The following is a 14,322-nucleotide window of genomic DNA, read 5'->3' as shown; positions in this document are numbered from 1 at the left end:
GTACCGGCCGGCTATAAAATCATCGAAGTACCGTCGAGCGTCATTTGTCTACCAATCACAACTCGTCGCATTGACAATATACAACTTCGTATTGTTGATCAAGACGAAGATTTGATCAATTTCCGCGGTGAAGTCATCACCATAAGACTTCATATAAAATCTCAATGGGCATAATTTACCATCATCGTATTGGCAATATTAATAAGCCAACATCGGATTGCGAAACCAGTCGTCGATCAACGCTCAAAGAGCTAACACCTCAAAACCTTCTACTATTGAAGAGTTTGGGTCTCAAAATTCGTGGAGTTCGCGTGTGAGAAATTATCTGCTTTGCTCGTTGTGCATCTGCTGCCTACAATGGAGGAAGAAATCGTAAACATCCAGACACCCGTCATGTTTGATAAATCCATCATACATTATGAGGTTCATGCACATCAACCATACGCGTCGTCAACATACAAAAATAGTGATGAAATACGTATTTTGATCCGGCATCAAGATTTATCAATTCTACCGAGTAAAAGTTCAATTCACATTTGCGGCAAACCGACAATGGCGGATGGTACAGTGTTAGCTGTGATGCGGTTAACGAATTTCGTTAACAATGCCATTTGTCATTTATTCGAGGAAGTGCATTATGAACTTAACGCCGTTGAAATCGATCGTAATAAGAATATGGGAATCACATCTCTTATGAAAGGATATACATCTCATTCGTCGGCGAGAAGTACAATACTTGAGAACACTGGTTGGGTCGATGTCGATGAGGCGAAACCGATTGTGGACGCAGCAGGCAACTTTAACGTATGCATACCACTGAGCATGCTGCTGGGATTTGCTGAAGATTATCGAAAAATGGTGGTGAATGCAAAGCACGAATTGATTTTGACTAAATCACGTTCCGATTGTCACAACCGACAATAAATTTTTATTATTTTATTTTTCTTTTGCAACTTAACTAAAACGAACTCGAACTAAGTGCGCATATCACCTAATCAAGACAGCGAATATAACGCATAGACATATCATTACCAACGACACGTGCCCGACGCAAGTGTTCTGGGTTTTACGAAACTCCCATCCGAGCACTACTGCCCTAAATTTCGGGAATTCACCAATTGATTACACAGATGTTTTCTATTTATAAGGACCACAAAATAGAACTCTGAACACTTGTGTAAAAAGGCCAAGATTTGCAGTACAACTTGCATTCCGTTCCGTACCTAGATTTGCGTTTATACTGTTCGCAGTAGTTCGGTTGTCATTCGGTTAGCCGTCTTATACTTAACCTCTGGACGAACTCCAGGTCTTCTGTAGAAGAGAGCGAGTCAACTCCAGAAACGAAGGTGTTAAGGTATTTTACTCCGATACGAGACTTTAAATATTTTCCAATCATCTTGACTTTGACTTCGAATATTTACGATCGATCACGAAATCCAATAACGACCGCGCATCGACGAGTTGAAGACACCTCTCCGGTAACGTACCACGTATCATACCAAATAGTATCACTCATTGTAACTTACGCAATATCCAGAATATATAGAGAATCCTAGATCCCTCTATCATATTCTACAATTGTACTTTACTAACACCTTACATTGTATCACGAACATATAGAGAATCCTAGATCCCTCTATCATGTTCTACTACTGTATTTTACTAAAAATCTATTTTCATTAAAGAGTGTATAAAGAATCCTAGATCTCTTTGTCCACGACTTTTTATACCTTTCCTCAATCGCAACTAGACAAAAGCAAGACTTCTCAAGGTCTCTCAGCGTGCGTCCACGATACTCAAACGAGTATATCTATATAATAACGCTCTGCGTATACATGCTGAATGGAAAAGTCTATGGGACATAGCGTTTGCCGCTCGACGCTCTAACACCCGAACCTTTCCTTCACGCCCCTCCGGACGTGACACGATGATAATGCAATAGTTCAACCAGCCGCTGAAGCTTATAAAATTACACTACGAAAAATTGAATGGCTTGTTCCATACGTCACCGTGGCGGATAAACGGAAAATTCAACTGTTGAAATTCATCGCCAAAGATACTCCAATTCCAATGAGTTTTCGTACGTGGGAATTGTATAAATATCCAATGTTACCGGCGACATCGAAACACGTGTGGTCAGTCAAGACATCAACGCAGCTGGAAAAACCTCGATATGTGATCCTGGCATTCCAAGCAGGACGAAAGAATAATAAGAGGCAAAATGCGAGTAATTTTGATCATTGCAACGTTACTGATGTAAAATTATACTTAAATTCACAATGTTATCCTTATGGTAATATGAATTTGAATATAGAACAAAATCAGTATGCAGTACTGTATGATATGTATACAAACTTTCAACCGATATACTACAATAAGGAGGCCGAACCATGGCTTACAAAAGCGGATTTTCTCAAATTTGCACCTCTCATTATGATTGACTGCTTGAAGCAGAACGATTCTCTCATGTCTGGACCTGTTGATGTGCGCCTTGAATTTGAAACAAGCACAAATATTCCAGCACAAACATGCGCATACTGCCTCATTCTACACGATCGCATCGTTGAATACAATCCTGTGAGTGGTGGGGTGAGAAAATTGGTATAAAACCGTACCATCAACTTTTTCGGCCAACAGTCATCATGGATTTTGTCATCGATCTACAAGGCTTCAAAGGACCCATCAATGAGTTTATACTCAAAAAAATTTCAATCATTCGCGCGGACGTGAAGAATGCTGAACCTCTCACACTTTTCTTCGCACCACCGTATGCATGGGATTCTCTGCCGATAAAGTATAAAACGAAAAACAAATGGCTGGAACGTAATTTTCATGGATTATCATGGGATTTTGGTGTTATACCATACGATGCGGCAAGAGAAATAATTCAAACTATCTTACGCGGCGCTCATACCATCTTCGTAAAAGGCTGCGAAAAGTCTTTAGGGCTGACGAATTTTTTGGATTTGTCAACGGAGATTGTCGATTTGGAGACTTTGGACTGCCCATCGTTGAAAAAACTGCCGAAAAGTCCATCGAAATGCGACCACCACCACACCAACGAATCGAAATTTAATTGTGCAACGAATAATGTAAAATCTTTGCAAAGCTGGTTATACGTATATCATGCATTATGTAATAGAGGGATCTTTGAATAAACAAAACAATTTTTTCATAAATGTGTAATTTTATTTATACAATATTCCTCCTCCTCCCCCTTTCTTCAACATATCATACATTTCATCGGCGATTCAGATATATACATTTTTGCGTTGAGAATATTAGAAATCTCTTTGAGAAAATTCAATACCGTTCCAATCACCACCGAGATATTTCATGTATAGTTGTCCACAATGAGCCGTTTCCAGAAGTTTCTCGAATACCGCTGGATTCTGATCGAATGCCTTGACAACTCGCAGTGGCAGGAATACGGTGAATTCATTCCTAATTTCGGCGACGTATCTTTTTCCCCATTTGGTGTTTGCTGTCCTCACGTCCGAGACGCGATATTCTTCGTTGATTTGGAGTTCTTTCAGCTTCTTGGCGGGGAGATACTCTGACTTTGCGATGATATTGTTGATGACGGAGAACTCCATTATGGATATAGTTTTTTGAGATTTTCATTAAAGAGCAAGTCTTGACTCAACTTTATGAAGACGTGAAATGATGCTTTTTTCTTCTGGACTCTGCTATTTGTAGTTTTTCCATCTATCCCTACCCCAAAACTGGATCATCCCCTTCCACACGCTTTCAAACAGGTTCAAACGTGATCTATATTGGAATCGATAGTCTCCTCCGGTGGTCCTTTTTTCTGTAGAGGCTCATCTCTTTGATTCCGCCGACGTTATGAACACGTGAATTCTAAACTTGTTCAAACACGTTCACAGCATTTCCTACAATTTCGACGTTGCGGAGCCGGACCGTCAATATGATCGTCCATCGATGATACATTCCAATGTTCAACGCAACGACGTAATAATGCAATCTCACTATCGGATTTGTAATATTCGGATAAACGATCCCACAGAATATCTGTATATTGACCAAAGTATTTCTTGAAGATGGTTGGAGATATAATTTGGAGCTCCTCCGATGTCATTTCACAGGGATTTTTTATCCGTAAAGTCCCATAGATGTTTACCAGTCGTTCCATAATCGAGCACTTTTCACAATTTCTACGTCTGGGTCTAACTGAATCAATATGAGTTCGCACCCAGGGTTGATTGAAATGATCGAAACATAATTGATATGATTGCACATCAGCATTACACCTCAAATACTTGGGTAAACGATCCCATAACGTAGGAATAGAATTACTATAGTACTTTAAAAGCAAAGCCTTCGGCAATGACTCAAGTTCATTTTCCGTTAATGTCGATGGATCTTTCGCTGGATGGATAGCATACATACTCGCACACCTTTTCATCGCGACGTTTACTTTCAGAATAAGCGTTCGATGTGAAAATTTTTTTTCTCGGAAAACATTCAAACAACTCTCAAGTCAAAAGTTCGGGGAAGGGCAGGTGCATTTTGAAAAAGAAATCTCGTCGGATCTTGCGCCATCTCAGGAATGTAGAGATATGTAACACTGGACATTTATCATTAGACGTCGTGTGACGTGCAATTCTCGGAATAACAATATATTTGTTCAAAGATACAAGTCTCAAGTGAAAAGTCGGGGGAGGGGCATTTTTAAAAAGAAATCTCATGGAAACTGGCACCATCTCAGGAATGTTAAAATATGTAAGACACATAAATTTGTCACTAGAGTAGTGCTTTGGTTCGATACTTGAGATCATTTTTGAAAAGAGCAGGTCACTTTTTCAAAAGAAAATTCCGTCCAATGCAATCTGATGATCACACCGGAAACATAAATCAGTCATTCGAGGAGTGCGGCTTTTGTCGTCAAAGTGCCGCCGCACCCCCGCTGTCCGAGAATCTTCCCCCTCCACATAGCATGCAGCCCCGCAACGGTCCCCGCGCTCCCCCGGCCCCGCTCCCCCCTGAGAGCCCCGTGGCTTAGAACTGGCATAGCCTTACTACTAAAGAAGGTCAAGAGACGCGGTAGCGGTTCGACGCCAAGTATTTAGAGAAGATACATTATTTCCTTGTATACAAAAAAATGCTGCAAATTAAAATTTGCAAATTGCTTCCTCAAGATGGTCAAGATGCACGGTGCTCAAGATGCACGATGCTCAAAGCTTACTCTATGAGGTGCTATATTTTTCATTTTGGCTTCCTGCATCGTGCATCTTGACCATCTTGAGGAAGCAATTTGCAAATTTTAATTTGCAGCATTTTTTCTGTTGTAACGCATTTTCCCACGGATTTCGTACTGGAATTCGAGTAACGAGAACGATTTGAAATTTCTGTAACGTGACTTCTTGGAACTGAACCCCCCACCTTCAGTCTCCTCGTTTAATCGGGATGTTAACGGGTTCTTCAAGAACCTTCGCAACTAATCCACCCTCATAATAATTAAATTGTCGATGTTCGAGAAACTTCGCTGTTGACGTTGGATCTTGGTGCTGATAGACCCACCGAGAGTTCGACGGTTCAGGGTGAGGGCTTCGAGTTAGCGTCCCACCGCTCGATGTTTTAAAACTCGTACTCGATGACCAATAAGATCTACGATGAATTGACGGACGACCTTCTACATTCTGCCCAATTTTTCTGCTATCAATTCTTCTTCAGCGGCTCGTCGCTCGCTCATAAAATGTCTAAATGTGAAACAAAAAAAATAAAAATAGAATTCACAATAATGGTGACGTCATCGCATGAGACTTTTTCAGAGAAGTATTTGTTTCAGAAGAATTCAGACAACGTCGAAAGACGTATTCCCCCGAGCCATCTCTGTCGAATTTCACATTTCTCAGTGACGAGCAAAATTGCCACGTCACACTGTATATTTAGCTATAGTTCATGAGATTAAAAAATGTGTGGCTACAAATGGCCATTTTTGTCGCCCTTCCAATGAAGAAGCAGTAAATATACTTGGTAAAAACATAGTTTTTCAAAATTACATATTGCAAAAAACATTTTTGTGTTTTCTGAAGCGATTGATTTCAATCTTCCTGTATCAAGAGACGCGGTAGCGGCTCGACGCCAAGTATTAAAAGGAAAAACTGCAGCGCAAAAGAAAAGCCAGCGCGAGCCCTGCCGCTACTCTTATATACGCGAATATGCCGGTTTTATGACGTCACAGAATTTTCAAATGGCTCTCACAAATAAAGCATTTCATAAAAGAACTTGAAAATTTGTGACGATTTTTTGTCGATTTTTCTCTTTCCATTGGTCTTTGTTGCAAGTAAATCCGTCCAGTAGATCCTGAGATATGTAACGTTAGTGATTTAAAATCCATCTTTTCGGGATTTTCATTTTCTTAGAGAAAGAGGGGCGTAAGTTACGCTTGTTTACATTTGGACTTACGTCCTTTGCACGATTTCTTACTTTTGTCACACTCTACGTCACGCACTACGCTGAACGCGGCTACCCCCTCTCCTTCTGCGTCGTCGAGCGAGAGAGACAGAGAATGGGCGCACAGCGGGGGCAATACCAGCTCCTGGTTTGCGCATAAAATATGTATATAATTATATAATATATATTTTATTTATTAATATTAATTAATAATAAAATATTATTATAATAAATATTTTATTATAATTAATATATAATATAATATATATATTATATTATACAATATATAATATAAAATGATAATAATATAATAAAATAAAAAAATTGAATAATACGAATAACATTAAATAATAAATAATAAAAATAAAAAAAATATAAAATTCTGGTCGACGCCGCTGGATTTTTCGAGGATGTCTAGGGCGATAGCTCATGGGTTTTGGAGGACTAGGTTTAAGTACATTCTATCGCGATTTTCGATTTCTAGGTGGACGACCCCATAGTTTTTTATGTCCAGATATATTCCTCCATGGCTTTCGTCGTCTAGGTATGTTTTTTCATGGTTTTCGAGGTTTGGGTCGACGGCTCCTTAGTTTTCGATGTCCAGGTATGTTTCTCCATGGTTTTCATGGTTTCGGATAATTTCTCCATGGATTTCGATGTCTAGGTATATTCCTCCATGGTTTCTGATGTGCGAGTGTATTTCTCCATAGTATTTCTCTATAGTTCTTGATGTCTAGGTATATTCCTCCATGGTTTTCGCGATCGAGGTTGACGGCTCCACAGGTTTCGATGTCCAGGTATGTTTCTCCATGGTTTTCGTGGTCTCGAATAATTCCTCTATGGGTTTCGATGTCTAGGTATATTCCTCTATGGTTTCTGATGTGCAGGTGTATTTCTCCATAGTTTTTAATGTCCAGGTGTATTTCTCCATAGTTCTTGATGTCTAAGGTATATTTCTCCATGGTTTTCGTGGTCTAAGTATGTCTCTTCATGGTTTTCGCGGTCGAGGTCGACGGTTCCACAGTTTTCGATGTCTAGGTATGTTTCTCCACGATTTTCGTGGTCTAGGATAATTTCTCCATGGGTTTTGATGTCTAGGTATATTCCTTCATGGTTTTCAATGTCTAGACGTGTTCCTTCATGGTTTTCGTGGTCCAGATATATTCCTCCATGGTTTTCGATGTATGGATATGTTTCTCCATGGTTTTCGTGGTCTAGGTACATTCCTCCATAGTTTTCATGGTCTAGGTATATTCCTCCATGTTTTTCATCGTCCAGGTATATTCCTCCATGGTTTTCAATGTCTAGGCATGTTTCATCATGGTTTTCGTGGACTAGGTAGATTACTCCATGGTTTTCGTGGTCTAGGTAGATTCCTCCATGGTTTTCGTGGTCTAGGTATGTTTCTTCATGGCTTTCGCAGTCGAGGTCGACGGCTCCACAGTTTTCGATGTCCAGGTATGTTTCTCTCGGGTTTTCGTGGTCTAGGATAATTCCTCCATGGGTTTCGATGTCTAGGTATATTCCTCCATGGTTTTCAATGTCTAGGCATGTTTCTTCATGGTTTTCGTGGTCTAGGATAATTCCTCCATGGTTTTCAATGTCTAGGCATGTTTCTTCATGGTTTTCGTGGTCTAGGATAATTCCTCCATGGTTTTCAATGTCTAGGCATGTTTCTTCATGGTTTTCGTGGTCTAGGATAATTCCTCCATGGGATTTGATGTCTAGGTATATTCCTTCATAGTTTTCGATGTCTGGATATGTTCCTACATGGTTTTCGTGGTCCAGGTATATTCCTCCATGGTTTTCGATGTATAGATATGTTTCTCTATGGTTTTCGTGGTCTACGTAGATTCTTCCATGGTTTTCGTGGTCTAGGTATGTTTTTTCATGGTTTTCGCAGTCGAGGTCGACGGCTCCACAGTTTTCAATGACGAAGTATGAAGGACCACGAAAACCATGCTCCTTCATGGTTTTCGTGGTCCAGGTATATTCCTCCATGTTTTTCGTCGTCCAGGTATATTCCTCCATGGTTTTCAATGTCTAGGCATGTTTCATCATGGTTTTCGTGGTTCAGGTATATTCCTCCATGGTTTTCGATGTCTGGGTATGTTTCTCCATGGTTTTCGTGGTCTAAATTGATGGTTCCACAGTTTTCGATTGCTAGGTCTGAGTTTCCATAGTTTTTGTTCTCTAGGTATATTTCTTCATCATTTCCGTGATCTAGGTCGATGACTCGATACTTTTCGATGTCTAGGTATGTGTCTACATATTTTTCAATGTCTAGGTATATTCCTCCATGGTTTTGGATGTCCAGGTATATTTCTTCATAGTTTTAAATGTCTACGTATGTTCCTTCATGGTTTTCGTGGTCCAGGTATATTCCGTCATGGCTTTTGATGCTAGGTCAACAATTCCATAGTTTTCGATGTTTGGTTATGGTTCTCCATTTTTTTCGATGTCTACGTCGACAGCTCCATGGTTTTCGATGGCTAGGTATATTTCTCCATGGCTTTCGTCGTCCTGGTATGTTTTTTCATGCTTTTCGAGGTCTAGATCAACGGTTCCGTAGTTTTTAATGTCCAGGTATGTTTTCCCATTGTTTTCGTGGACTAGGTTGACGACTTCATAGTTTTCACTATCCCGGTCGATAGCTCCATAGTTTCCGACATTAAGGTGAATTTGTCTATGGTTCCCGATATGAAAGTCAACGGCTCCATAGTTTCCGATAGTGTGGTGAGTTTTTCTAAGGTTTTCGATATCTAGGTCGTCGGCTCTATAGTTTTCGATGTCTAGTTTGGCGACTATAGGGTTTTCGATGTCTAGGTGGATGCCTTCGTATTGTTCAATATATATTCGACAATTTTATATTTCCCGATATTTAGGTAAACGGTGCAATGGTTTACGATATATTTCGTCATAGTTATCGATAACTAGATCTGCGATTTAATAGTTTACATTGACGAGGCAGGTTCAGACGTTACAGAAGACCATGAAAAAATGTCACTGGACACCAATAACCATAAAGCTGTGGTCTTAGACATTGAATACCATGGAAACATCTCCTTGGACATTGCAAACCATTGACAGTATCCATGTCAACATGGAATCCATGAATGAGAAGAAGATAGTTTCAAAAATCATTTTTCCAAATAAACAAGTGGAGGTTTCAAAATAAGGAATAGAAAATGAAAATATCATCCCATTGCATAGGTATTTCCCAATCTTTCATTGGAAAATTCGAGTTGCTGAATGGATAATCAAAATCGTCACCATTATTGCTTGTAAAAGGTTTCAACTCACATGAACATAACCGCACAGTTTTCGTCCGTCTACATAGAAAAATTGGCTGTGTCGATTGCTTTTGGCACATAGAGAAAAGCACTCAACTTGAAACAAATCGTTTTAAAAATTTTCGTCCAAGACGAGGAATGTATTTTTTTTCTTAAGTAAATATTGTCACGCCTCTAAAAAATAAGCTAAATCAGAAAAAAAAATAATTGACAAAGTAAGAAAAGAACGCCAATTATTAAAAGGTCGCGACCGTAGTTTCCAATAATTTACTATATTTGCATTTTCAATAAAAAACTTCAAAATATAAAAAAAAAAATGAGATCGTTTTCTGAAGTTGACAAATATATTGAATGAAATACGATTCCTATATAGTTGTCACGTCTCGCAAAAAGAAGTGAAATCAGTAAATATTAAAACTTCAAAAAGTAAAAAAGGCACGCCAAGTATTAAAAGGTCGTGACCGTCGTTTTAAATGATTTTCTATATTCGCATTGTCAACGAATAAATTTAAAAAAATGTTTAACTGTGAAAAAATATGAGATCTATTGTAACATATACAGTGAATGAATTACGTTTCCTGTAGGAATTCTGAATTTTGGAAATAAAAAAAAATGAGATCATTTTCCAACGTAGCCAAGTACAGTGAATGAATTAAGGTTCTTGTGGAATTCATTCGTGTACACTTTTAGCCCTAATCCCTCACTTATTCTGAAAAATTTTCCAGCAAACGTCACAGAGCAACAAAGGTTTCTCGAATAATTCTGCAATTATTAAGAGATTATCATCTGCTTTTATGCTAGCTCGGGTTATAAACTTAAAACAGTTTACGCGTACAAGTGCATGCATTGTATCTATACGATGAACTGCACAAATTCATTTTCAACATTACACACAAGCTTGGCGTGCATGGTTTTCAATCGGAAGCTCGGCGAAGGAATGCCTCATCCGTCCATATATTTGAAGAAAACTTGATGATCCTCTCATGTAATTGTTTTTTAATTTGCCATCCCTTTTCCATCCAACTATTTTATTGAGTAGTCCGACGTGAGATCCCACGCTGTGTACACAAAGAAAAATATCTATTCTTGACTAGTTTGACTGATAAATTCATTACTCCAAATGTTTCGTATTCAACGCGTTTTCTTTTCTCAAATCAATGTTTACACAGCTTACTTCTTTGTTCATCCATTTCAATACTTGTGTAATTCATCCAATCATCTGCCCATTTGGTAAAAAAAAGAGTGTACGGACAAACGAGTGAAAGTGACGCGTGGATAAATTAAAATGCGTATGGGCATGAAAGAATGGCCGTATCTATCCGTACAAGATAAAGGCATATAAAGGGATTGATTGATTTCATTTCTTTATCCGTTCGTTTAATCGTTCAATTTTATCCACAAATTTCACCCATCTGTATTGTTTACCAAATCATTATATAACAGGGCCCCTCTTATTTTATTGGGGGATCGTTTTTTTTCACACTCGTTCATACAATTCTAATTAATTATTGTTTTTATAGTAAATTTGAACAATTGTCTCTTCCTGAGCTTCCGATTGAAAACCATGCACGCCAAGCTTGTGTGTAATGTTGAAAATGAATTTGTGCAGTTCATCGTATAGATACAATGCATGCACTTGTACGCGTAAACTGTTTTAAGTTTATAACCCGAGCTAGCATAAAAGCAGATGATAATCTCTTAATAATTGCAGAATTATTCGAGAAACCTTTGTTGCTCTGTGACGTTTGCTGGAAAATTTTTCAGAATAAGTGAGGGATTAGGGCTAAAAGTGTACACGAATGAATTCCACAAGAACCTTAATTCATTCACTGTACTTGGCTACGTTGGAAAATGATCTCATTTTTTTTTATTTCCAAAATTCAGAATTCCTACAGGAAACGTAATTCATTCACTGTATATGTTACAATAGATCTCATATTTTTTCACAGTTAAACATTTTTTTAAATTTATTCGTTGACAATGCGAATATAGAAAATCATTTAAAACGACGGTCACGACCTTTTAATACTTGGCGTGCCTTTTTTACTTTTTGAAGTTTTAATATTTACTGATTTCACTTCTTTTTGCGAGACGTGATTTTTCATACAGATATATATTTTTAAACACAAAAACTTGATGGAGAATCGTATAAAAATGTCAACATCCCAAATACATCTGTGTTTTGCCGAATTCAAATTCTTTTTATTTTATAAGACTTATGATTCCATACATTCTCTGCTAATGAAGCAAAAAAAAAATTTTTGCTTCGCAATTTTTGAAAAAAAAACCGGAAAATATCGGAAAGTGGCTTGACCAATATCTAAAAAATTTATGAAAAATCTGAAATTTTGGGAAATTATTATTTTTTTTTGATGTACCAATGATTTCCATTGGAGCTCTGAGAAAAAAAAATATCGTTTTTTTGCATCACCCTAGTAAATTTTTTTTGACAAAAGAATTGACCATATTTTTGACCCTGCTGTTTATAAACTATTCTTATTAAACGAGTTGAATTGTTCATTTTTACAGTATCACTGTTGGTCCTGCGGCAACGTTCTTTGTAAAAGATGCATAGGCGATCAAACTGTCTTAATCGGACATTTAAGCCAACGAGCCGTTCCAACGTGTAAATCGTGCTCGCAAAACTCGCCAGTTTCGTCTTGATTGCTGAATGGATATTCGCCATTGCTCATGTTTACCGATTTGGAATCTGGATGTGAACACCACTGTGTGCATTTTTATGCCAGTGGTATTTGGGATTGCGTTTACATCCGTTCTATCCGATAAGATTAGTTTAAGAAAGCGTTCTCATACTTTTGTATCTGGTAAGAAAAAATAGCCGTGAAAGATCGACCGTATAACGCTCGTCCACCGTGCGTTACTCTGGTGGAGTGATACATATTTCTGCTAAGGTAGATTTTTTATAAGCTTGCGAATTCAGTCTTAAACACTTCTTGGTACGATCTCGAGAGACGTAGCCGACAAGAGTCGAAGTTTAGAACTAGAAATACTTGTGAATGTTTTATGAATGAAATAAGAAAAAATAATAAATTTAATTTTGTTAAACTTAAAAACAATGGAATGAATTTTTATTTCGAAAAAAAACGTGTGGCATAACATAAAATTGGTAGCAGCTTAAGAGTACGGATTAGTCGACTAACCTCATTTGGAATTTTCGACATCGAAATTCTTTGACACAGTTTGACCCATTAAAAAAAGGCTCTGTCAGCCTACGCAGGACGATAGCAAAAATCGACTGCGGAGCCTTTTTTTAATTGGTCAAACTGTGTCAAAGAATTTCAATTTCGAAATTTGCAGCTATCTCTCTCGCGCTCGCGGTTAAGATATACCGACTGATCCATCCTCTTAAAAGGATAATTCAAACCAGTGTTCGAGGTCATTGACTTAAGAGGGAGGTAAGGTATTTAATTTTTTTTTTGTTTTTGACATCCACGAAGTTGGCACCACACTTTTAAGTTACAAATATTTTAAAGGTTGTTCCAGGTTGTTCTAGATTTGTTCTGCATTGTTCCAAAACGGCATGAGGCTGAGACTAAAATATTCGGAGAAAATTGAAAAAAAGACGATTTTAGAGCTGGCACCGCACTTTTAAGATATCGTGATTCTAACGGTTGTTCTGTGTTCTAGGTTTTTTCTATATTGTTCCAAAATATCGCGTCAAGAAAAAATTTATTTATCACTAATTTCGCGATGAACAATTTTTAACCTAGCACCACATTTTCGAGCTACGGCGATTGTAATGGCTGTTTTGCGTTGTTCGAAGTTCGTTCAACATTGTTCCAAAATATTGCGTTCGGAAGAAAATTATTTTTGAAAATTTTTGAGAGAATTGTGTATTCAACTAAAGTCCCACCTCTACAAACTAGCAGTTTTAGGGTTGTTCCAGGTGGTTCCAGGCTTGTCCAAGATTTTTTAAAGTTAGTTTCACGTTGTTCCAGCATATCTTGTTTAAAAAAATTGGTTTTTCGAAAATTTCCAGAAAATTGATTCTACAGCTGTCGACTTAATTCGGAGAAATCGCTACTATGTGGATTGTTCTGAGTTGTTCTAGGTTTTTTCTAGTTTTATCAAGTCTCTCCCCATTCTTCCGCAACAGCTCGTTTCAAAGAAATTTATTATTCAGAAACTTCAAGAAAATTTATTTTCTGCATCGCACTGGGATGCTAGCACAACCTTTATTTCTGCGATAGAAAATTGCAGTCGCAAATCAGAACGTAATGAACCTTCGTTCTTTTACAAAATCCATGAAAATGTCAGCTTAATATTTAATTTTAGAGAAATAATTTTATTTATTGGTAGTGCATCGCACTGAGATGCTAGCACAACTCAGCACAACCTTTATTTCTGCGATAGAAAATTGCAGTCGCAAATTAGAACCTAATGAACCTTCGTTCTTTTACAAAATCCATGAAAATGTCAATTTAATATTTAATTTTGAAGAAATAATTTTATTTATTGGTAGTGCATCGCACTGGGATGCTAGCACAACTCAGCACAACCTTTATTTCTTCGATAAAAAATTGCAGTCGCAAATCAGAACGTAATGAACCTTCGTTCTTTTACAAAATCCACGAAAATGTCAATTTAATAT

General features: G+C 37.8%; 1 protein-coding gene across 3 annotated transcripts in view; it reads left to right on the top strand.

Annotated features, from left to right (window-relative positions):
* Positions 1-12,787, top strand: part of Mtmr6 (Myotubularin related protein 6) — an 83,847-nt gene extending 71,060 nt beyond the window's left edge. For all 3 annotated transcript variants that reach the window (XM_043411904.1, XM_043411903.1, XM_043411905.1), the window contains one exon: positions 12,240-12,787. In XM_043411904.1, the coding sequence (XP_043267839.1) occupies positions 12,240-12,374 (135 nt within the window). In that variant the 3' untranslated portion in view covers positions 12,375-12,787. The remainder of the gene's footprint in view (positions 1-12,239) is intronic.
* Positions 12,788-14,322: the final 1,535 nt, after the last annotated feature.

This window comes from Venturia canescens, chromosome 2 (genome assembly GCF_019457755.1).
Source record: "Venturia canescens isolate UGA chromosome 2, ASM1945775v1, whole genome shotgun sequence".
Classification (NCBI taxonomy): domain Eukaryota; kingdom Metazoa; phylum Arthropoda; class Insecta; order Hymenoptera; family Ichneumonidae; genus Venturia; species Venturia canescens.
Note: the sequence above shows the minus strand (reverse complement) of the source record. Positions and strands in the feature narration are given on the sequence as shown.